We start from the raw sequence: 24,191 nt of genomic DNA, 5'->3' as shown, positions 1-24,191 counted from the left end.
CCATAGATTCATAGCCAAAGCAAAATGGAAAATAATGCATTCCATGTCATTAGGACAGCTAAGGGAAAAATATCAATGTTTAATGCGATTATTAAATGAAAGGCAATAATGATAATAAAATCATTGATAAGAATATTTTCTATTAAAACATTTGTCAAATTAACAATAATATGAGAATAATTAAAAACTTTATCGATACGATGTTTTAATAAGTTAAAATTTCATGTTTCAAAACATTTATATACTATAAAAATTAAAAGAAAAAAAACTATTGACATTCTTACTACAATTATAATAAAATGTTAAATAAAAAAAGTTTACTTGTGACTTTAAGCCATAAATAACATCATTGCGCAAAATTTTATGGATATATTTATGTCATCCAAAAATAAGCATCATTGTACAAATTTACTTATTATAATATTAATCATATTAATAGAAAATTTAAACTTTTAATCCAATAATGTTTGATCTTAATAGAATTGCAGTTTTAAATTTAAATATTTAAAATATTAATTTAATTGTTAAATTCAACTTATATTTTGTTTTTATTATTGACAAATATTTTTCGCGTGTTTATTTAACATTAATAAATGTTTAAAAAGTATAAGTAAATATTAAGTTAGGAAAAAGCTTTCTTTTGCTAAACTTTAAATAAATTGGAGAAGAATTAATTACATAGTCTCAATTTTTTAATTCTAATTGAAATCCTTAATAACTTAGCAAAAGTATGCCTAATAACATTGCGGATAAAATTAAACAAAAATATCAAATTTTTGTCATTCAATGAGGTGTCCAGAAAACAAGCTTTCAATGAGCCAAATAATGGACCATCAAATGAACTGCATACTCCTAATTAGCAGCGTTTGGTTAGCACAGACTGCAGTCACACAAACACTCCCACACATATACACTAGAGAGAGAGAGAAAAATACAGAGAGAGACATGTTGCAATGGCTGCGACTTTCTTTGTGCCATAACATATTTCTAATTAAATTAATTAAGCGAAGCGAGAGCGTAGCGTATGCAAGCCAATTAGTGGAAAATGTAAATTAAATGTCTGACCGAGAGTGTCCAACAGACCGCAACGAAGAAGCGACAAGGACATTCCTGACAGACCATCTACTCACTCTTTTGCCCGCCAGTTTAACCACATTAAAAATATCTACGACATACACTTATACTTATATATAAAAAATATTGTCCCCGGGCATTGTTTCACTGTCTAATGTCCGTCTCTCTTTGTTCGTCACTCGGTCATAATTGCGTTTAGACATGTAAGCTTTTATTTTTTATACCCTGGAACTAAACATCCATAAAAGGTGTAGTAAAGATTTTAAAGATTACAAATATTGAATGTTATAATAATAAAGAGCTGAGTCATATTAGCAGTATTTCAATTTGATTTTGAAGACTATAAGAGTAGGGATACAAAACACAGGAAATATTTGCCTTTGATCCCCCCACACAAGTATTTATATCTGTTTTATCATACAGTATTTATATAGCGTTCAATTTGAAAAAGAAACATATTGTAATATTATGATTGAAGTACTTTATTTGTAAGCATGCTAGGTATCTGTTAGTCCATCACTTTCTACATTCTGATTATAACGTTGTGTGATACAATCCGTGTTTACCTGAGTATGTATGTTTATGTGTGTGACTGTATAACAAACTTAATGACAGCATAATTAAACAAAGCAAACAACAGACTAATAAAATTCTTATGCTGCACGTCGCTTACGGCTACCTTGAAAGGCAGCTATACACCTTTTCTCCCCTCTCCTTTCTGCACACTTCTGCACTCCCCGTTTCCCCTCTGCAGGACATTTGTCAAGCGACAATTAAAGCCATGATGATAAAAGTAGGCACAAGACAACGATTTACATACATATCGTATTCTAATACTCCTGTTACCTTTGTCTCACTACTTATCACTCTCTTTTACTTTCCGCCCCCACATTCCCTTGTATCTGTTTAGCCAAATGTGATTCCTTGAATTCCGTGCATGTCTTTTTAGTTATTTATGCACAAAATTCAGCACAAAGGATGAACTCATGCAATGGTTAGAGGTCATAAGCCACCCCCTTCTGCCCCCTGTGGAGTCCCATTTGTTTCAATATTAAAGCTAACTTCGCCTTTGTCTTTGGCCTTTCTTAAATTGGACAAATTAAATTGTTTTAAAACAAAAAAAATTAACTTTCTTGTTTTATTATAGAAAGGCATTCCAATATGTGAAAAATAGGAGGAAAATAGGAGTTATTTTTAAATGTACCCCGCAATAATAAATAGAAAAACATTTATATATTTAATAATTTGCTCAATTTTATCATAAATTTCACTTGAGCTTAAAAATATGCTATATTTTATGTGGATTTCATTTAGAAAATAGAATTCATAGAATACTCCGAAGATTTTATTTTTCGGACATATCTTCTGAGAAGATATTGTTCCATTCAAACTTTTTAATTACTTGTTTGTTTTTTATAATAAATAAATTGGTTAAAAATTAAATGTATGAATTAAATCATGAATTTATAATTAATAGAAAAACATTTCAGTTTTACGAAATTCCCCAACAAATTTTATAGATTTATACCATTTTTAAGCATCAATTACTTGGCTTAAAGAACAGTAGAAGTATATTTTGCGTAATTTTGGGTAGTAGCATAGATTATCAGAACTTGCCTCTTACCTAGAATTTTATTAAAGTTATCTGCTATAGTTTCAACTTTATTGAAGCCAAAACAAATCTTATTTTGGAAAAACTCTTATAAAGTTTGCTTATTAAACTAATCATATTCAAACTTAACAGAAAATATATAAAATGACAAATAATCTTATTCATAAGCTCAGCAAAGTATACAATAGAAATTCCAAAGATTCAACTCGATTTTCATATTGAAATTATATTTTAATTGTAGCCAAATCAAACGTCATTTGGAAATACTCTTATAAAGTTTGCTTTTTAAGCTAATCATATTTAAATTAAACAGAAAATATAAAAAATTACTCTTAATATTATTTACACGCTCAGCAAAGCATACAATAGAAACTCCAAAGATTTAACACGATTTTCATATTGAAATTATCAAATTAATTTATGTCCAAGCACTGCAGATTTTCCATATTAGTTGGCAACTTTTTGTTGACGCGACGTTTGCCCGCATACAGATGCATTTGTAAGCACCAGACTCATGCTCCGAACTGGACAAAGGCTGGCAAATAAGAGTGTAGAGTCAGCGCAGCTGCTTAAATATTTGACAATAAAATGAAAGCAAATGCGATAATATTGAAATAATGCGCAAATTTATTTGCACGACAATTCCCCGGCTCGCTGATATAAAAGCCGCTGAATGGAAATATCTGACGATGCATTAGAAAGCTCATTTAAATACGACTACGATGCAGTTGACCAAGGGAACTTTTCTATTGCTCACGCTCTGCCTCAGTTGTGGTGACATCTGGGCAAAGCCCAGTTTGGATCTGCTCCAAGATATCTGGAATGGACTGGGCGATGCAACTCACGATATCCTCGATGAACTGGCGACTGCCACAAAAAACGGTGCTGAAATTACAAAGGATCTCTTAGGCGATCTGAATAATGCTGCGGAAAGTGCTTTGCATAATACTCTAGAAATTAGTGAACAAATATCGAATGCAATTTCCGAGGCTTTGAACGCTAACCTAAATAACTTATCAACCACCTTACAGAGTACGCTTACAGATCTAGAAACTCTGGTGTCCGAGGAAACAAATCGCATCAAGAGAAATGCGCTGACTAGTGGATTAGACGCCCTCAAAGTTCTCAATTCAAATATTGATAATTTAAAGGAAGAACTGAGCAACATTAGCGAACAGATCGGTGGCACAGTTGAAAGCCAGGTAAATGAAGCAATTAAAGAGCTGCAAGAATGGGGTGAGAATCAATTGGAGCGAGTGAATAACAAAACAGCTGGAGCTGGCACTGAACAAGCTAATGATCTTATTCAGAGTGTGATCCTACGCTTCAACCACGCTCTGAGCAAATCTCTTGAGGAGCTGGACATTTTAACGACCCTGTTCGAAAGAGATGTCAACGAAGCCATCGAAACCTATACAAGATATGCCAGGGAACTAATAGACCAAATGAATAGATGCAAGGCAGCACCTGCTGTTCTATGCCGCATTAATATCAATATATTGTCTGAGAAAGTGCTGACTTCGACCAATCAGCTGATTCGTCTACGTAGATCGGGCCAGCAATTGATCGAATCGGGTCTTTATGCCACCCAACGTGTCGAGAATCTTCTGACTCAGTTGGTTAAAGATATGCTGAAGTGTGAGAAGGATCTTGATGGTATCATTGAGGACAACAAGGACGAACAGGCCGATGGATCTGGTGACTCTGATTCATCTGATGAATCTAGTAATTCATCTGATTCTTCTGATGAATCTAGTAATTCATCTGATTCATCTGATGAATCCAGCAATTCATCTGATTCCTCTGATTCATCTGATGAATCTAGTAAATCTGATGAATCTGGTTCATCTGATGAATCCGGTAATTCTGATGAATCTGGTACAACTGGTGAATCTGGTGAATCTGATGAATCTAATGAATCTGGTAAAACTGGTGAATCTGAGGAATCTGGTACAACTGATGAATCTGGTGAATCTGAGGAATCTGATGAATCTAGTACAACTGATGAATCTAATACAACTGGTGACTCAGACACAATTGGTGAATCTGGTGATGAAACTACTGAGAATAGCACAGATAATGACAATAATGTTGACTAATGCAATCCCGATAGTTCTATCCTAAGAGATACTAAGCCAAACCAACATTGAGACAACAACAATTACATAAACGACTAAATAAATATACATACTTAAGATTTAACGTGGTGGTGGGTGATTACAGCATAATAAAAAAATTTATTTTCAATGCAAAACTTACATCGTTTAATGGAATTTGGTCAATGAATTGTGGCAGTTCAAAATTACACTCAAGTTTCATTTTCATTTTCATTATGTTAAATGTTATTCCTTAAATTTGAGCATGTCAATAAAGTTATAAAATTATAAGCACAAAGTGTGATTCGGTTTTATTCTTAAATTGACTAAGTAAATCAACTTAGACAAATAACTCAAACATCAACCTTCTTGTTTTCATTATCAAAAACGCATCCTAATTGCAAATCAGGTAAATGGATAATAGGAAAAAATAAGAGAAATGTTTTGTGAGACTTAAAAGGGTGTTTCACAAATTAGAATACGGAACTTTATACTGTTCTCTACAATAAATACCATAATAAATTTTAAGTATTTTTGTCTATTAATTCAGTTAAAAATCAATTAAATATATTAAAAAGAAATATTAGACTTGATAAAATATTTCAACAAATATTTTAACATTTTAAAGCATTGATTCATTAGTTTCCAGAACTTAAAAACAATTATTTTGCTTTGCTTTGATTACTTCGAGATTAATAGAACATAAGATTTTTTTAAAGTTAACTGCAAAATTTTTAATTTAATTGGAAATCGAATTAATTTGGTTTTTACATAATCAATAAGAACATAAATATTTAAAAGCAAGCGTTATTTTCAGCTTTTGTTTGTAAGTTATTATTAAAACTAATCAGAAACTATTGAAAGTCGAATTTAATATTATTTAATATTTATTCGCAAAGTGTACAAGACATATTATAAAGATTCAACCCGATTTCCATATTGAAAGTATAATTTCAATTCATGTCAAAATACTGCAGATTTTTCGCATTAGTTTGAAATCATTTGCTGACGCGACATTTTACCGCATGCAGATGCATTTGGAAATTATAATGTACGATATAGCGAGAGCAGCTGCTTAAATATTTGACAATACAGCAAATGCGATAATATTGAAATAACGTGCAAATTTATTTGCACGACAGTTCCCCGGCTCGTTGATATAAAAGCCGCTGAATGGAAACAACTGACGATGCATTAGATAGTTCATTTAAAAACGAGTACGATGCAGTTGACCAAGGGATCTTTTCTATTGCTCACGGTGTGCCTCAGTTGCATTGGCATCTGTTGGACGACTGCAATTTCCGAGGATTTGACGACTAACCTAAAGAACAATTCAACCGCCTTGCAGACTTCGCTTAAAGAACTGGAAACTCTGGTGTCCAATGAAAAAAATAAAATTAGAAAAACGGCACTGACGAGTGGACAAGATTCCCTCAAGGTTCTTCAGTCAAATATTGACGAGCTACAGACAGAAATAGACAAAATTAACAAAGACATCGGTGACACAAATGAAGAACAAGTGAATACTAAAATTGAAGAGTTGCAAACATGGGGAGAAGAGCAATTAAAGCGCGTGAATAAGTCAACAGGTGGCGCTGGCGTTCGACAAGCAAATGATCTTATTCAGAACGTGATCGCACGCTACAGCTACAGTCTGCCCAAGAGCCTCGAGGAGCTGAACATATTGACGGCCCAGTTCGAAAGAGATGTCAACGCTGTCATTAAAACCTATGCAGGATTTGCCAAGGAGCTGATTGCCCGAATGAAAGGATGCAAAGCAGCATCTGCAAATCAATGCCGCGATAATATTGAGATATGGTCAGAGAGAGTGCTTACTTCGACAAATCAGCTAACTCGCCTGCGTAGATCGGGCAAGCAATTGGTCGAATCCGGTCTCTATACCTCTCAACGTGTCGAGAGTCTTCTGACTCAGTTGGCCAAGGATAAGCTAAGGTGTGAAAAGGATCTTGATGGTATCATTGAGGACAATGCCGATGATTCTGATGAAACAACAACAACAGAATCTACTGAAGCGGATGAACCTACTGAATTAGGTGACTAAAACTGGCGTATCAATAAAAAATGATAATAGCAACGCAAATATTGATATTCATGATGACTAATCCAATCCCGATAGTTCAATCTTGAGGGAAACTAAGACAACAAGAACATTGAGACAACAACAATTGTAAAAACGATTAAGTAAACATACTTAAGGTTAATTCTGGTGGTGGGTGATTACAGCATAATTAAAAATATATTTTCAATGCAAAAAATCGCATCGTTTAATGGAATGTGGCAAACGATTTGTGGCAATACAGAATTACACACTGTGGTTCACTTACCTCATGTGCCACGCATTCATTTTCATTTTCATTTTCGCTGCAATTATGATGCCATTCACCGTGCAACATTTTTTCGCTGATCCAAGCGCAACGTGCAACGTGCAGCGCTTGCTTGAGTGCATCGGTGCCTCGCACCGGAACGCTGCCAGTGACCATTGGCAATCGCCAGGCATTAAGTCATTTTGTTTCCTGCTACATTTCCGGTATCTTCCTTTCAGTGCCCTACCTTCCTCCCTCCCTTTTATTCTCCCGTCTTTACAGCTCTCCCTTGTGTGCCATAGATTGAGCTTGGTTTGGGTTTCCAATTGGGTTTATGGACGGAACAGCACTTCTTTTGCTTCTGCTCCTTCTACGATTCTGGTTTTGGCTGCTGTTTGCCAAATTTATTAGCCAACAAATATGTTTCTTCTGTTTTTTTTTATCTTTTGGCCAGAATGTACTTTTTTGCACTGCATAAAAACAACAGTTTTCTTAGATTTTATTACACAAAATCCGTTGCTTAAAACTCAGATATTTTTCTCAATGAAATTCAATAAACGAATTTTATTTTTATTCCATGTCGTTTCAAAAATCGTTCAAGAACACGACAGAAATTAAATTGCAAATTATTTATCAATATTTATTAATTTATCAGTAATGTAATATTTGATTAGAAGGCTTAACAAACACTTTAAATGATAATAAATTGGCGCAAATTGTTTGTTGATTCATGTATGCAATATTTACATGAACGCACTTTAAATATTATTTATGCTGGCAATTTGTTGTTTAGCCAAAAATAATATTATTGTAATATAAAATAATCTTTGTGTGTATCTTTTAGGTAAACCAGCTGATTCCACAAACTATTTAAATAAGTGGCTGTGAAAAACTCTAATGCATTATTTTTGTCGAATTAGAAAAAGTGTACATACAACTAAATTTATTGCTGGAGAAGTAAATGGAATTAGCAAACCATTCTAACAGAATTTTTAATAATAAAAATTTTATTTTTGGAAATATTAATCAAATCAATAAACGCAATTTCATTTAAAATAAGTAAATGAACAACTTAATTTCTGCCATAGCTTAAATAGCTTATTATTGTGAAAAGAGAAATGCAATGTTTGCTCTATTTCTACATAATCAAACCCTTTTTTATATCTCAGAATAATCATATACATAATATTCAATTAGCTGTTTAATTGATTTTCATTGTTTACTGTAAATGCAAATTATTAGAGCGTTCTACAATTGATTAAATATTTGCATTTTTTTTATGTTAACAAACGTGTATTTGTCAACAGTTATCAGAGCATTTTAAAGCGTCACAAAACAAATAAAAACACAATTTACACGCAATTGTTTTCTGTAAGCAAATGAATAGTACGAGTTTTTACCCCTCCAGCAGTAGGTTAAGATATGCTCATTGTCCCTCTTGGATATATTTATCCAAAATTTTGCTATAATTTCAACTCTCCTTTATTAAGTTTCACTTCATGGTTTGAAACTTTGCAATACATTTTCAAGCGTCCTTTTGGACGCTGATATAAAATTAATCCTTTTATAACATTTTAAAATTCTGAACTAACATAGAAAAGTGTTATATCAGCATTTTTGTGTCGTTTTATAATTTTGCTACTGACATAATTTGAAATTTCTTATAACAGTTTAACAGCCAAAGTGTCATATTACGTATACGCAACGTGTTTTATTAAAAGCATAAAAGCTTAGTAAAAGCTTGTTTTACAACCATTTCCATGAAGTATGTATAACAAAAAAAAGTTATAACAGTACATCGCCATAAGGTGTCCTATTATATCAGCACAGCTGCAACGTTCTGCTAGAAAATAAAGTCTACAAAAGAAGGGGTATCTATAAAACATAAAATATATTTCCATTCCACATTAAAAAATAATTTTTTATTATGTTCTTAATTTGCTCACATGCATTTTATTGACCGCAATATAAGTATATTTTGAAAAACAAGCTCCCATATATATGTAAATGGGTTTGCTTAATCACTTAAAAACTATTGAGCACTATTACTAGATATCTTCATTGTATACATATTTGATCTGTTATCATTTAAATTGTTTAGTAGGTGCTTCTGAAGTTTGCTGGTTGCGGTTAAAGCCAAAAATATCATGTGCAATATACTTTGAAGCTTTTAAAATTCGTTTCTGTTTATTGTTAAATTATTTAGTATTTGTTTCTCATTTCAGCGCAAATTCTTGCGATTAGATTAGGGAACTAGCTAACTATATAATGGCTATCATTTTAATTTTGTAGTGCTTAGCTCGGAGGTGTTCTGAAAAAATTAATGCCAAATAGTTTGCAATTGTAAATCTCATATACAGACATTATATTAACAGTACTTGGGGATAGTATTTTCTTTTTGGTACTTATACTTACGAGTAGACTAAACTTATTCTAACAGTTTGACTATAATTTTAGGAATTTCCATAATTTAGGAATAATTTTGTATATATATCGTATTAAGATATATTTAGGATGATCAAAAGAAATGAACCAATTTAAATGCCATTAAATGTAAGTTAATTGAATTATCTTCAAGAACTATGAGAATTGCATTCTTGTGATGGACTGTTGCATGTATTCTCTTTATTGCTCTCTTTGATATGATACGAGTATTGAGCAAAATGTGAGGGGGAATACAACCGCTCTAAAATACAACCGAAATACTATACTCTACTTGAGATATGAAGCTCTGCTCTCTATTTTCGCTGCAAACACTCAACTAATTGGCACAAACACAAACAAAAAATCAAATTATCCAAGGCCTGAGGCCTGATTTATGTCGCCAATTAACTCCAATTCTCAGTGGTATTCCACACGGGCTATAGGAACACCCATATCATCTAAATCAAAAGCGATCATTTTACGTTTCCTTCGCACATTTCCCGGGGGTGCTATCTGCATAGCATTTGCTGTTGCTGCTGTTCTTGTCGTTGTGGTTACTTCCATAAGTGGATTCTTTGGCTTTGCCGTCGTTGTCGTTGTTGTAGTTGTTCTTCTTATAGTGGTTATTGTAGACTTTTGTGTCGTTGTCTTTGCCTGCTGTTGTTTCGTTGTTACACTTGGTTGTGCCTTCACCTGCTCCTTCCCTTCTTTCTGTGTATTTAATTCGCGCATTTTCTGTAGTAACTTTGGTTTCTCGTTGTGCTGCATCTCCGATTGTGCATTTGGACGTTTGGGCAGCGTTGGCAACGCGGGCAGATCGCATCGTTGCCGCAAATGTCGATAAACGGCATCCACACGCTGCACCAATCGATTAACATATTTGGTTGTTGTGCGATCCATTATAGAGGGTGCCTTTATGCAATCATTGCCACCGAATTCACAAACCTGCAGAAATAAAAATATTATAAATGCGAAAGTTTAATTAATGTTTATATATCATTTCATTTCAGTGTTGCTATATATAAAATTTTTTTCTATGGTCAAATAGCAGTGCTGCCATCTTGCAAATTTATGACAGTATGACAGCACTCATTTCACAACCATTTCTTAAACTTTTTAACTTTCAATTTAAATCAAGTAACAGCCCTTTCGAAAGGTAATTTAATTTGCCAAATATCAGACAATTATCAAACTGACGTTGCATAAAATAAATGAATTGATTTAATAATTACACTTACTCGATAATGCTGCAATATGGCCTCCTTTGGCGGCACATTTAACGATCCCATACCGGGTGAAAACTCCCAAACAAAGTGATTCCCCGCCTCGACCACCGCCTCCGGTTTGCAAATATATTTCGAGCGTTGCTTTTGCGGATGCAGCTTGTAGCGCCTGTTGAATAAATAATATTTGATAAGAAATGACTTTATTTAAAGTCTGAAAGACTTACCTGCGTGTCTTGCGCTGTGTGACCAATGAGGCACGCACGCTGCCCAACTGATCGTTGCCCCCTGGTAACCCAGAACTGGCCAGAGGATCGTCGGCAAACTGTAGATAATAAAAGGCATTCTGAAACGAATAAGCGCCTGTATTGCGATTGCGAAAGCGCTGATTAAGAGAGCTGTAAAAATAATGAAATTTAGTTAAATATTTTTGTAATTTGATTAATTTTTATATTTTTGAATATTCTGTATTTAAAAAAAAAAAAAAACAAATGTAATCGCTTATATCCCGGAATTCCTTCTTACCCCAAAAGCTCGTTGAGCGTATCTGTGTAGCGTGGCACAATAAACTCATCAAGATCGACCAGCGCCAGATACTTGTACCGATACATTGTGCGGTAGAGGCAATCGTTGAGCGCTGCAAAGAGTCCTTCGGTGCGTATTTCCTTCTGAGAACGCATGCGTAGATTCCATGGCAGGATGCTAACCGTGGGACGCTGGTAATGCAAGGACTTAAGCACACGTGGCGTTGCATTGTTGGCCGCCTCTGAGGGTTGCAACGGCTCCAGATCATAGGCCGTCAGATTGCCAGGCACCTGTCCACTTTGATAGCTCTGTAGAACACAAGAAGCCCGAGGACCCAGAGTATGATTATAAAAGGTAAAGTGCGAGACGCCCAACAATGCATAAAACTCCAGATACTCCATCAGATACAGAGCCTGATCGTAGCTAAAATGAAAGGGTTTCACACAAACTGCAATCCGATCTGGAATCTGCTCTCCACTGGGTGGTGCATGTGGCAGCGGCCGTCGGGAGTCGCCACTGCCACTGAAATTGGCCAACGGTTGTGCAAAGTCTTCATCCTGATCCGTATTGCGCAAGGTAAGCAAATTGCCAGGCGGTGCACGCAACCTGGACACAATGCTAACATATTGTGGCACATCTAAAGGCGGAGCACGCACCGGGCATAGCACAAAGCAGGCACTGTACTTCAGATTCCAATTCTCTCGAATGATCTGCGGAAACAGAATATGTATTAAAAAGTCGATATTTGTATTTATACATAATAAATAGCTCCAGCAATAAAGGTAATGACACTTAACAGAATGAACTGCAATTTACAGCAGTTTAACATAACTTAACATGTTAACATATTTTATCTAACAGATAATTGACAATTACGATTTTCTCTTATGGTACAATTGTTCCAGACAGAATTTTTAAAATTAGTAAATTGCGTAATTTAATTTTCGAAAATATAAATAAAGGAAAAAACTTGAGTTCAGCAATAAAAAAAATTATATGCAGCATCAGTTTAGTCTTCAAACAATGATCAAAATTACGTTTCGAATAGAAATCAGATAAGTGTTGGTAAATTTATTCAAGTTTAAAATATAATACAATAAAAATACAAATAAAAATAATTCATAAATTGATTTAATATACTTTATATTATATTTATTTATATTATATATTTATATTATATTTTCTTCTTCTACACGTAAAAATGGTAACATTTTAGTAATAATAACATGAATAATCGAGTACATAGTGTACCAGTTTTTGTATTAATGTACCATAATTATTAATCGTGTAGACTATCCGATTAACTGAGTTAACTCACCTTGACGCGAGCCATTACCGTGGCGGATGTGTATTTGGCACGTGCTGTCGACGCGGATGTCTCACTGTTGTTGAGAAGCGTGGGACCGTACCAGAATCTGCACCAGACACGCTCTGGTCCACGTGTTTTGGTTGCGCCAATAACGCGTACCAGGCGTGCACCATCGCGACGATCGAAATAGGCGGAGTAGACAAAGAATTTGAAGCGGGTGCCATTGACAACCTGCCAAGCGCCATCGCTGGGCGCTGTGCCAAATGGGAAATGTGGCAGCGTCTCCTCCACCTTGTCGGGCAGCAGTTGTCCCCATGGTATCAATGGCATATTCAGACCATTGCCAGCACCACCGACACCAACACCGAATGCACCACCTCCCGCACCACCTCCAGCAGCGCCATTGAGCAGCATGCCCGCATAACGTGGACGTTGACCGTCGACGCCTGCGGCTTCTGTGAAATAGTGTGAAATGCATGAGTCACTCGGCGTATACGTTATGAAATGTCGTCGTCCTTTTGTTATCTAAGCGTTGGCCATCTTTGATTGCATTACCAAGTTTGGTTGTGCTGAATGGTTGTGGCATTGTGTCCACTGATTGTTATTTGTTACTCACCTTGAATTTTAAGTTTATTGTCACGAAACTGTATAAAACCTAATTTATTATCACTCAGAATGCTGTCATCCAGATCGTAGTCATCCTGCAAACACACACACAATTTGATTGCCAATCAAAAAATAAATTCAATCATTGGTTGTAGGGCAGGCTTAAGTACATTTCAAGTCCTACAATGAAACTAGCAGCGTAAAATAATCTTAGGACAAACTGTTCAATTAATTCTAAATAGAATTTTAGATTTCAAAACTGCAGCAAAATAGATTAATAAAATAATAAAAAAATCTTTTAATTTACATTTTAGATACCCCCAGAATTTACAGATACATATAATTCCTAATATATTATGTATTTATAACTTTAAAATTGAATTAATTTACTTAGTTTAAATTGTTGCGTCGGCTGTTTATAGTTTCATAATAAACAAATTAGTTAATAAATTATTTGTAAATAAGAGTAAGGAGTCTTTCAGCTAGTGTCATAGTCTCAGTTTATTCAACTGAGATTAAAACGATACACCTGCATTCGTGTTTTCTCATCTCTGCAGAAATGTCAGCTTATGGGTTATGGGAACTATTATGTTTTCACAAGTTAACTTAGTGCATTGCAGAGCACTTGGGTGCAAATAAATCAACTTTTTGTTAGCTTTTGCAACAACAACAAAAATGAAAGATAAAGGAAAAGTAAATCATATGCATTATGCGCTGCGCTGGTTGCTTAAATATGCAAATCTCTTTTGCCTCTCTCGCAAGCCGAAAAGTATGCAACGAAATATGGCAAACGGCAACATCTTTTGTTTTCCCACGGCTCCGCAACGAGTTGAGACCATAAAAAATGGGCGCAATAGTTAAGCTGCCACGCCTTCACCCCCCAACCAACTACTGTAACTACCGCCTCCGCCTTCGCGTTATGGCAGCTGCAAAAATAACAAAAACAATTGTTGACCACTTTTTGGTTGGCAACGCGGGCAACGCACACATTCCCCATGCATTTGCATAACAAAACTTACCTTAACATTATCATAATCCGGCATCGAGTCGCCCATACGACCGCCCAGACTGGCACCGCCCCCGCCGCCCGCCCTCATGGCCATTAAACCGCTGTGGGAGCGTTCGTCGATCATGAAAACCTGCAGCATGAAAAGGATGAAATAAAAGAAGAGAACCATGATAATTTAGAGCTAGAAATGAGCATTTATTTTTAGTCGTGACACGAAATTGCACGACTTTATAAGACTTTTCAGTATAGCAGTAATGATAAATTTAAATGCATAAATATTACTCGTTGTTTTTATAAATGTACAAAAACTTTCGTGCAAGTAAAAAAATATAACAAAAAGTTAAACAAATTAAATTTTTTAACAATATTAGTAAAGAGCCCCTTTTGCTAATCATCCATCTCTATGGGAAGTAACAGCAGGTGCACGAAAAACGTCAGTTGATTTTTAAGCTAATTTCTTTGCCACGCTTTTAGCATTTTAATTGGCGTCTGCTCTGATAATAAATTGCATGCTGAATTTTCAATGCAACTTAATTGCAATTACAAATCTAAGTCCAAGCCAAGAAGAAGAAGCAAAAACAAATTCTATAATTGTGTAATGCATATTTTATAAGCCCTGCGCCAACGAAAAAAAATACTTATGTACTATATGCATGAATTAAAGTAATTTCTAAAGACGTTTCATTCAGGTTACTTTATTAAATTTTATATGTATAACTTATTTATAGCTTTATTTCAATCATGAAATATAAGGAACTATTAACTGAGTTAAAATCAAAGCTTTCATTTTTTAATTTAAATGTAAAGTTTACTTATAATTTTCAATGAATAGAACCGAAACCAATAAGGGTTACGGTTTCGGTTCCTGTACGTACCGAAACAACTATTTCGGTAAAAGGTTCTATTTCAGTTTTCTTCTTTCGGATTCGGTATCAGTGCCAGTACGTAACTGTACACAAAAAAATTAATTTCGAAAAATGATAAGTTGTCGTTTAGTAATAATTATGACATCAAAATAAATATCGAGATCCAGAAAAAAAAAATTTGTTGAACAAATTTGAATTTAGGGTAAATTAAGAGGCCAAACCATGATCAAAATGACATTCCGCTTGAAAATCGGTAAAGTTTTGGCAAAGTTATGACAGTTTGAAGTAGCTCAAGCCTTTGATCTAGCAACTTTACAAGTCAAAATATTTCTTAATTTTGACATGATTTTTTACAAGAAAATTAAAGGCCTCAGAATCAAGTTTAAAGTGTCTTTTTATACTAATTTCGTTATAAGAAGTTGATTAAAAGTATAAACTTGAGATTTCAAATTTTGAATTTTCAAAATTTCGAAGGGGGGACCCTTACTTTAAACGTGGAACCATGGCTATGATGGTCGAAAAATAATAAAATTTTCTAAATGCAAAAAATTTGAATGCAGTATGAATTAAGAGATCGAATCATGATCAATATGGTATTCTGATTGAAAATCGGATCAGTTTTCTTTGAGCTATGACAGTTGGAAGTTTGACAACTCTTTGACCTAGCAACTGTACCACAACTGTACCGGTACAAGCGTTCAGCTTTTGGTTCTTGTAAGAGAATTTATTTCGGTTACGGTTTCAGTTCCGGTACTAAAAATGAAACGGTTAGTTTGGGTTAACGGTTTCGATACCGGTTACGGTGATATTCCCGAAATGTTACTATATATAATTATTTTATTAAAAATTGATTTTGGAAAAAAAAGTAAAATATAAAATAAGGTCAAGGTTGGAAAATTATTTAATTAATATTTCTACAGACTTCAAATTCAAAGAAAATCCGTAAAATTTAGTATTCTAAGCTTACCTCTGTCAATATGATAAGGCCGAAGACAGCGAAGAAGAGAATTACAATAAGGAAACTCATGCTAGATCTCTCCCGGCTGCCCCAATTCTTCTTGCCGCGCTTCATGGTGGGCGTCAATGAGGTGCGACTGCCGTGTGTATGATTTGGATGATGATGTTGATGTCCCAACAGTTGTTGTTGTTGTTGCTGATGATGATAGCAGGCGTGGGAATGACCCAGATAAGCCTGTTGATAGTGATGGCCACTGCACGATTTGGAACTGGAGCCGAGATTGTTGGCGGAGCTGGCGGAGCCCCCCGTTCCCGTTGCGAGTTGCTTGTACGTTGGGGGGCTCCTGTTGCCTAGCATATCGGCGAACAGGAGTTATTTTTGGGTAAGGTGGTTCGTGATTAGTTTTGGACACTTGTTGGGTTATTATTGATGACTTGGCTTATGGACTTGAGTTAGTTTTTTTGCTTTTGGCATGGCTTTTGCTTTTTGGTTTTTGTGGCAACTGAAAAAAACCCAATTGTGACAGCTAATTAACAAATAAATTTGGGTTATGAATGCGCGTAGCAAAACAAAACAAGAAAAGCGGCAAAAGAGCAACAAAAACAAATAGAGAGCGACAGTGAAAGAGAGACAGTGAGAGAGAGAGCGGTAGAGTGGCAGCGAGAGAGTAAGTAAAAGAGAGCGGCAGAACGTCAACTTGGCTGAATGACAGTTTTCCTTGTTAGCCACTTTAAAAGGAAAAATCAATAAATTTCGTGATGCGCTTAACTTTGATTATGTTTTTGAAATTTTCTTATTTTTTTTTTTTGGTTGTATACATATGTTGCTTATGTCAACATTTACTGCCTTTCTGGCCAAAACAAGTGCAATATAAAAAGTCACTTTTGTCTTCCTTTAAAGCACCAGTTTTTGGCTAAGCTTTGCATTTGTTACACACTTTGCACAATCGTTCACCTTTTTAATACATTTCGGTGAACACTGCGTATGCTTAACTGCAACTTATTTTATATTAGTAACTTATCACTGTTGGCTTTTATTGGACTTTTAGCACTTTTTTAACGATTTCTTTCGCTTATTCGTCTGGTTGGTTAGGCCAACTGTCAAAACAGTTTATCTCGCTTAGCATTCTTTCTCATACTCTTTAGCTGTCATTCTTCCGTATTCTCTTTTCAGGAGCACAATACGGAGCAGCTAAAGGACATGCGCAGTTCAGTACAGGACATACTGGAGAATCAGCTGTTTTCCTATATTTATGATTCTAGCCAGCTGGCGTTAAAAAAAAAACATAAATAACCTGTAATAACAACTTTGATCAACTATTTAATTAATCTGATAAATTGATTAAAACGAACTTAATCATTAAGTATTTCTTGCATAAATTTAAGATTTTTATTTTATTCTTAATGAATAATGAACATTCGGTATAATAATAATAAATTAATAATATTAAGTTCATTTAATATATTAATTTCGAATGCTAAAAGTATTTTTATTTAAAATATTTAAAATTAAAATTTTGTTGTCATATATTTTAATATTGAGCATGAAACTTAATTTTAAATAATTTTTAAATGCGTATGCAGATAGAAAGAAAGATGCCTATAAAAATGTGTAAAAATTATTATGTTGATAACAAGGTTAAATTGCATACAAGAAGAAATACATAAATTTTCATTTAAAACTTGTTATTGTCATTTGAATTCTGTATTATGAAAAATGTTAAAAAATATATATTTGAAAATTATTTGTTTTTATTTTTAGAATAGACAAATATGGTTTAATTTTAAATAAGGCTATAGCCTTCTTCTTATTTTTACAATTTTTAAATGAGCTAAATTTTCATAAACCTGCTTAAAATTCACGTAATACTTCTGTTAAATTTTATTAAATTGAAATTAAATTAAAGTGTTATGCACAAGCAAACCATATGCAGTCTCTTAAAAGCACACACGCACACACACAAGCACACACACCAACATAAACATTGAATGAATCGCTACATAATACCCAATCCTAAGTATCTGAAAGTGCTTCATTTCTATGACTTTCATATCCGGACGAACTTTGCTGCATATATCTCTTGGCCATTTTATAGCTGAAAGGATGCCCAAGTCAAATTCTCTCCCTCCACCCTTTGGAACAATCTGTAAGCTGGTGATTTCTTCTTCTTTTTTTTTTGTTGGTGGGGGCGGACTGACTGTTGAATGTGTGTGTTTGGTCTGTTTTCCTCTGACCGGTTACGTCTGTTGAGCTGGACAAAAGAATTAGCGGAAACAATAAAATTCGTAAAGTTTTTGAAAACCAATAAATTTGAAGTGTTTGAAATCAATTGGGAACAAATTGCGAAAGGCAAAAACGAACAGCAAATGAAAACTAGCAGAAAATACATTGAAAAAAAATATAGAGATATATATATTTGCGAGGACACTTTCATGTGGAGAGTATCCCAAAACTTTCTCCAACACTTGCTCTTTATCCCACTAACAGTTGTTGCATTGTATGTGTGTATGTGTGTAAGTCTGCGTGTGCCTTTATTTGTGTGAAAATTCCGCAAGCAATTGAAAAGTTTTCAAAACAAATATGCAAAGAAAAAGGTGCTCGAGTCGACGAGGACGACGACGAGGACTCCAACGCCTGTCTAAGTGGCGATGGAGGTGGCAATGGAGATGGAGATGAAGAAAATGCAAACGGAAACGAAGTGGATGCCATGCTCAGCGTCATCGACCCACAGCCTGTGGGCCTCTGGGGAATAACAGTTTTGTTTGCTAAACTTTTGTCATTGCAACGCCAAACAACGGCAACAATGGCAAAGTAATAGCCAAAGTTCTTGGCCAGAGCTACTAGTAGCAATGATCTAATGCCATAACTCCAGCTAGTACTCCGACAACAACACTTCACATTGCACACTGCACACACCACACTTCTTCAGCAATTTCTTTAATTAATTTGCTTGCTAAATAAGTAACATTGGAATTAACTAATGTGAATTTCAGATAAACAAAAACAAGTTGATACAAAAAAAATGGGGGAAATGTATATATATTCAACAGAATATTCAACTAGGAAAATAAACATGCGACAGTTTCTTTTAGTTGCCCCGTTTCGCTTCCTGCCACTCACTCCGCCAGTGTAAACACTTGAACGCATTCGTTGCACCTCAAGTGAGATTAAATAAAACTGCAGCAAGAAAATTGAAATGAAAATTCAGCAAAGCAAATAAATTCGAGACAACTTATAGCATTTCTCAAGTTCTCTATTTCTCTTTTAGACTGCCAAATATATATTTTATTTATAGACATATATACCTACATATCAGCAGTATATGCCTCTGCCACATGCCACCTGCTGTTTCGCTGCCTTGTAGCCAACTTAACTTTGATGAGTTTGCAAAGTAAAGCTTTTTAGGAGAATCTCTTGTACAACTGAAACTTACCTATTCCACTTCGAATCAGAGTAACCACAGCCTCCACCCTCTTCTTCTATTGCTTGTCCACTTTCTTCTTTTACTTCTTCGTCTGCATCGCGTGCACTCAACTGTATTTGAAATTATGATTAAAATACCAAAATGATGAGCCGGATAACGAGTAAAGCGCACAAAAGTTGAGTAGCTGAGAGAACAGTTTTCCGTTGCTATCTCAATAGAAAATGCAGCGAGGGGCGTATTATAATAAGCGTATTGCTCTGCTAAACTAATTTATCTCAAGAGAACTCAACGTATTGATAAGATAAAAAATAAGTTAAAGGGTATATTGTGTTCGTTGTATGTAACATTGAGAAGGAGGCATCTCTGATCCTATAAGGTATATATATTCTTGATCAGCATCAACCATGTCCGTCTGTCCGTCCGTGTGAGCGCCTAGATCTCAGAGACTATAATAGCTAGAGATACCAAATTTGGCACTCAGATCTCTCTAGATCCCACGCAGGCAGGAAGGTTCCACCACCACACTCACAGATTTAATGGTAGTTAAGGTTATCTTTTATTATTATCTATAATATAACTAAGCCGCAGCAAGATCGGACAAGTAGAGCGGGAGTAATAGCTAAAAAAAATTATTTATAAAGCTATTATTTCAATACAATCATCTAAAAGTATGCAGTAGTTTTTATTAGATATTAATTTCTTTAAAGTACTTTTGTTTTTGAAAAAGTAACGGGTATCCTATGGTCGGGATCTCGACTATAGCCTTTCCCACTTGTTTTTATTATTTATATATTATTATATTGAATACCTCAATATCAGAACTCTTCCATTATTAGGTTGGTTCAATTATATTACATATATAATCATTAATTATTATACAACTGAGCAGCTGAGTATTGCGAGGTTAAATTGAAATTCTAGACGATAAAAGAGAAAGAGTGAGACTATATATTCATGTTGGAAGTGAGAGGTGTTTACATCAGAGAAATTGGCGTAGAATGTGTGAGGCGTATTTGGAGCAGATTCGGAAATACCGAAATCCGATTAACGTCGGGTATCAGATCAGTATGATGGCCAATCTTCAAAATGATTATTTATTTTAATTTTATAATTCACATATTGTCGCATGTATGTGTGCGCTATGATCATGCAAAAAAAAGATAATAACAAGCAGAAATTCACCAATAAATAAAATAAAGAAACTAATATTTAGATCATTAGTCAACGTTTGACTAATTTTTAGTTGGCTCCTTAACATATGTTATTTAAATTTATTTTTTTACACTTTTAAGCTCAATTTTAATTTAGTTTAGAAAACTGAATTACTTTCCAAATCATAAACATCGGTTGTCATAAATGTACATCATATGTTATATGCCATATTATCTTAATTAAAAACAAATGTATTTAACAACAAAAAATCAAAAAGCCAAACACCTATAAAAACATTTGTTATAATTAAATGTTTTGTGAATATTAAATACATTTGTTTGAAAAACACCGCGAATTCATATTCGTTGTTGTTGAGTTTTTATAAATCTGTAAGAAATAATGAATCATTTATTATACTTATCTTTTTGATAGGTCTCTAATTGAATTCTATTACATAAGAAAAAATTTAGCACTATTCGATTGTGTTCTCTGATTTAGTTCTCTTTTGTTACAATACTTATAAGTACTCCTAGTTTATGTCCACATTACTGAGCAAGTGAGCCCAGTGAAAAACCGCAGCTACATTAACAAATAAACATGCAACAATGGCAACAAGCAGCAGTCACAAAAGTTGATGTTGAAAGAATAAAAAAAAGTGTAGCATGCTTCTAGGCATTTCATTAATCTGCACTTCATTTGAGTGGGCAGAGACTGTAAATGCAGTCGGAAAGGGAAAATGACAAAGTGCAGAGAGAGAGAGAGAGAGAGAGAGTAGACAGACGACAGGAGGTCCGGAGCCGACGCCATATCAGCCGGATGCGCGCGTTGTTTGGTAATTTCCTTAACGGAAGCGCATGCAGTTGCAGTTGCCTAGGATCAGAAATGGCCCTGAGACTGGGCTGTGTCTGGGACTAGTCAGGCTAGTCTGGTCCTCGTCTGGACTTATGTGTATGAAAAAAAAGAGCTTGCTCACAAATTTGTTAGAAAAATTTCCGAAGCTAATAAAATGGTAGCTTAGTGTGCAGTTTGAGCATTAAAGGCGTCGCATTGCCCATGGGAGTTGAGCACGGTCATTTCCAATTGATTAAGCACTTTTGCCCAAACAAAACCACAAAAGCACAGACAAGCTCCCCAGTCATCCTCCTAGATCTTGGCTGCCAAACTCTAGGAAAAAATAAAAATAAAAGCACTCATGGAATCAAACCGAATTGAATCGAATGGAATGGAAACGAATCGTTTGGTAACCAAATGCATCGAAATGCGAAACAAGCCGTTTACGAGTTGGCCATGTTAACGCCATGCCTCGACGCTTTAGCTGCATTTGGCTAGATCAGAGCCAGCCGGACTGGACACCAGACCAGGGCCAGACCAGACCGGGAATAGAATCGTGCTTCACTCCGCTCGATTCGCAACTTAAAATACACTTTGGGGGCTTTTTCATTTAGTGCCCCATAAATTAGGCAACGGACTTTTTGCAACTCAGGCAAGGGGCAAAACGTGGCGACAGTTAACTCTCCCTCCCTCCCTTCCTCCCCTCATACAGCCATGTAACCAGACAGTCAAATCCATAGCCTGGCCTGGCAATTAATCTGCCCGGGTCACGTCGGCGCCAGCTAAGTTAAAAATTCAAAAGTCAAAGGGCTGGAAAGGACCAAATAATGGGATAACTCTGCAATTTATAATCAATGTGGTTGGACATGATCGAACACTATACTATATAAACAGCATAAGCAAGTACGCGGGCTTATGGGTGCTTTAAACTATAAGATACCCTGTAAAAGTGCTAAAATTTAGTTAAACACAAATTTTGAATCTAATGGAAATGTCTTAAGTTTTAATTCTTAGAAACTCATAGCTGCGAATTCAATTTATTTATAAATAAAAAAGCTGCTTGATAGCTTAATACGTCTTCAACTTGATGTCAACATTTTTAATCTTTAATAGCTTAAAGATTATTATATTATAGATATATTTGCAATGTAATGTTAAAGATTTATTGGCGAATGTAATTTATTTGATGCGAAAATCGAATATTTATGTATAATGCTTAATAATCCTAATTAATCGGTAAGTTTACATTATTGAATTACCGCTGTTATTGACAGGTGAATGTTATGTTAATTGATAAGTTTAAGAAATTAACAATTTGTTGGACAAATTTTTAATATAATTAAAATTATAGAATGTAAAGCATTTCTGTTCACGGACATAAAATGGAAAATATGGCGATCTGCTATTAACTTTTGTGGAATTTAAAAAATTAAATTAAATTAAAATTTGTAATGAACATAAACATATCTGCTAATTTCCTCACAGAAACTTAACAGTACAGTGTTACACTGTGTGTACACTGTAACTAAAATTTACATTTGATTGCAAAGTTAACGGTTAAACAAATTTGAGAAGAACTTTGGAAAAGTATACTTTGATATTATCAACTTTGTGGTATTCGTTGCTGAAGTGCGAACTTCAAATGGTGCAACGGAAACACAATTAGGCTGAGTGCTGGTCACATGTCCAACTTTGGCCACAAAAGTTCCCTATAAATTGCTACTGCTGAGCTAAGGAGGTTCCTTCGGAACAGAGTACAGACCAAGTCCGAGACGTTTGCCACATAAATTCAATAGCCCAGGCAATAAGTGCATTAGCAGCATATTTTACAGATTGGCAGACACGTCGCTCCATGGGCTACGTTTCGAAACCAAACCAACTGGGGGCGTGGCAGGGAGGGAGGCTGAGGAAGCAACCACGCCGAGCAAGCAGACAACTGACCAGACACTCGCTCGACCAAAAGTAAGCCACAAATTGCACGAGATCATAAATATTTCAAGCATAAAATACAAAATATGCAAAAGTTTTCCATTTTCTTTTGCTCTTTTCGCCATTTGCTTTGCAGTTGCCATTTGCCATTTTACCATTTGGTATTGCAGTTGCTGCCTCTTCTATTCCGAGATAGTATGCACGACATCAAACAAAATAAGAACAGGAAAAGAGCTTTTAGATTGGGAACATCGAAGTTCAAATGCACTTTCAATATGCAAATTTGATAAGAAAAAGAATGCAATTAATCTTGACTTTAATAAAAATGTTAATACTAAATAAAATATGGAGAAATTGGCAAATGTATGTGAAAATATATTATTTTACAAAAATAACAAAAGAATTCATCCAAAAGTTGAGTTTTTCTTCACTTATTATATTTTTCTTGAATGTGAAAGTAATATGCTAAAAATCAAATAAATTAATATGTTAAAAAATTATGAAAATTTGTGTCTGATGGAACGATCCTTGAAAAACCGCAAGGATCCCAACTTGATTTAGGTAATTTACAAATTCATAAAAAATTAAAAAAAAGATCTTTAATTTTTTAATATCTATGTATTGTATGTACCCACGAGTACAATGAGTGTTCCCAGTAAGTCCTCTTGCTTCACCTTCAGGGCTTTAGAAATACTTTACAGTCTATTAACATAGCTAAATCACCTAATGTTAGAGTATAGAACTGTATTGCTAAATTCTCTTTGACAGGAAAGAGCAACTGCAGCAGCAGTAGGAGTTGCAGTAGGTGGTGGGCAGCAGGCATTGAATC

The 24,191-nt window shown here is 34.7% G+C and overlaps 3 protein-coding genes across 5 annotated transcripts; 2 read left to right on the top strand and 1 right to left on the bottom strand.

The window, feature by feature from the left end:
• The first annotated feature begins 3,380 nt into the window (after positions 1–3,380).
• On the top strand, positions 3,381–4,944 carry LOC117782300. Of its 3 annotated transcripts, none has more exons than XM_034619390.1 (2): positions 3,381–4,393; positions 4,445–4,944. In XM_034619390.1, exons 1-2 carry the CDS (start codon positions 3,409–3,411, stop codon positions 4,783–4,785), a joined length of 1,326 nt encoding a protein of 441 aa, XP_034475281.1. In that variant the 5' UTR covers positions 3,381–3,408; the 3' UTR covers positions 4,786–4,944. The 3 variants fall into 3 exon arrangements, with proteins under 3 accessions (XP_034475281.1, XP_034475280.1, XP_034475279.1); XM_034619389.1 differs by having other exon boundaries at positions 3,381–4,573; positions 4,619–4,944; XM_034619388.1 differs by having other exon boundaries at positions 3,381–4,593; positions 4,630–4,944.
• Positions 4,945–5,951: 1,007 nt separating this feature from the next.
• LOC117782301 lies at positions 5,952–7,058 on the top strand. Its single transcript, XM_034619391.1, has one exon. The coding sequence runs from the start codon at positions 6,005–6,007 to the stop codon at positions 6,842–6,844; it is 840 nt and encodes a 279-aa protein (XP_034475282.1). The 5' UTR covers positions 5,952–6,004; the 3' UTR covers positions 6,845–7,058.
• Positions 7,059–9,030: 1,972 nt separating this feature from the next.
• Positions 9,031–19,566, bottom strand: LOC117781988. Its single transcript, XM_034618885.1, has 9 exons — positions 19,460–19,566; positions 16,036–16,528; positions 14,213–14,332; positions 13,204–13,288; positions 12,597–13,042; positions 11,279–11,988; positions 10,981–11,151; positions 10,769–10,922; positions 9,031–10,475 (listed from the first exon to the last, which is right to left on the bottom strand). The coding sequence occupies exons 2-9, from the start codon at positions 16,381–16,383 to the stop codon at positions 9,948–9,950; spliced, it is 2,562 nt and encodes an 853-aa protein (XP_034474776.1). The 5' UTR covers positions 16,384–16,528; positions 19,460–19,566; the 3' UTR covers positions 9,031–9,947.
• Positions 19,567–24,191: the final 4,625 nt, after the last annotated feature.

This window comes from Drosophila innubila (genome assembly GCF_004354385.1).
Source record: "Drosophila innubila isolate TH190305 chromosome 2L unlocalized genomic scaffold, UK_Dinn_1.0 4_B_2L, whole genome shotgun sequence".
NCBI lineage: Eukaryota > Metazoa > Arthropoda > Insecta > Diptera > Drosophilidae > Drosophila > Drosophila innubila.
This window is presented reverse-complemented; position numbering and strand designations above follow the sequence as displayed.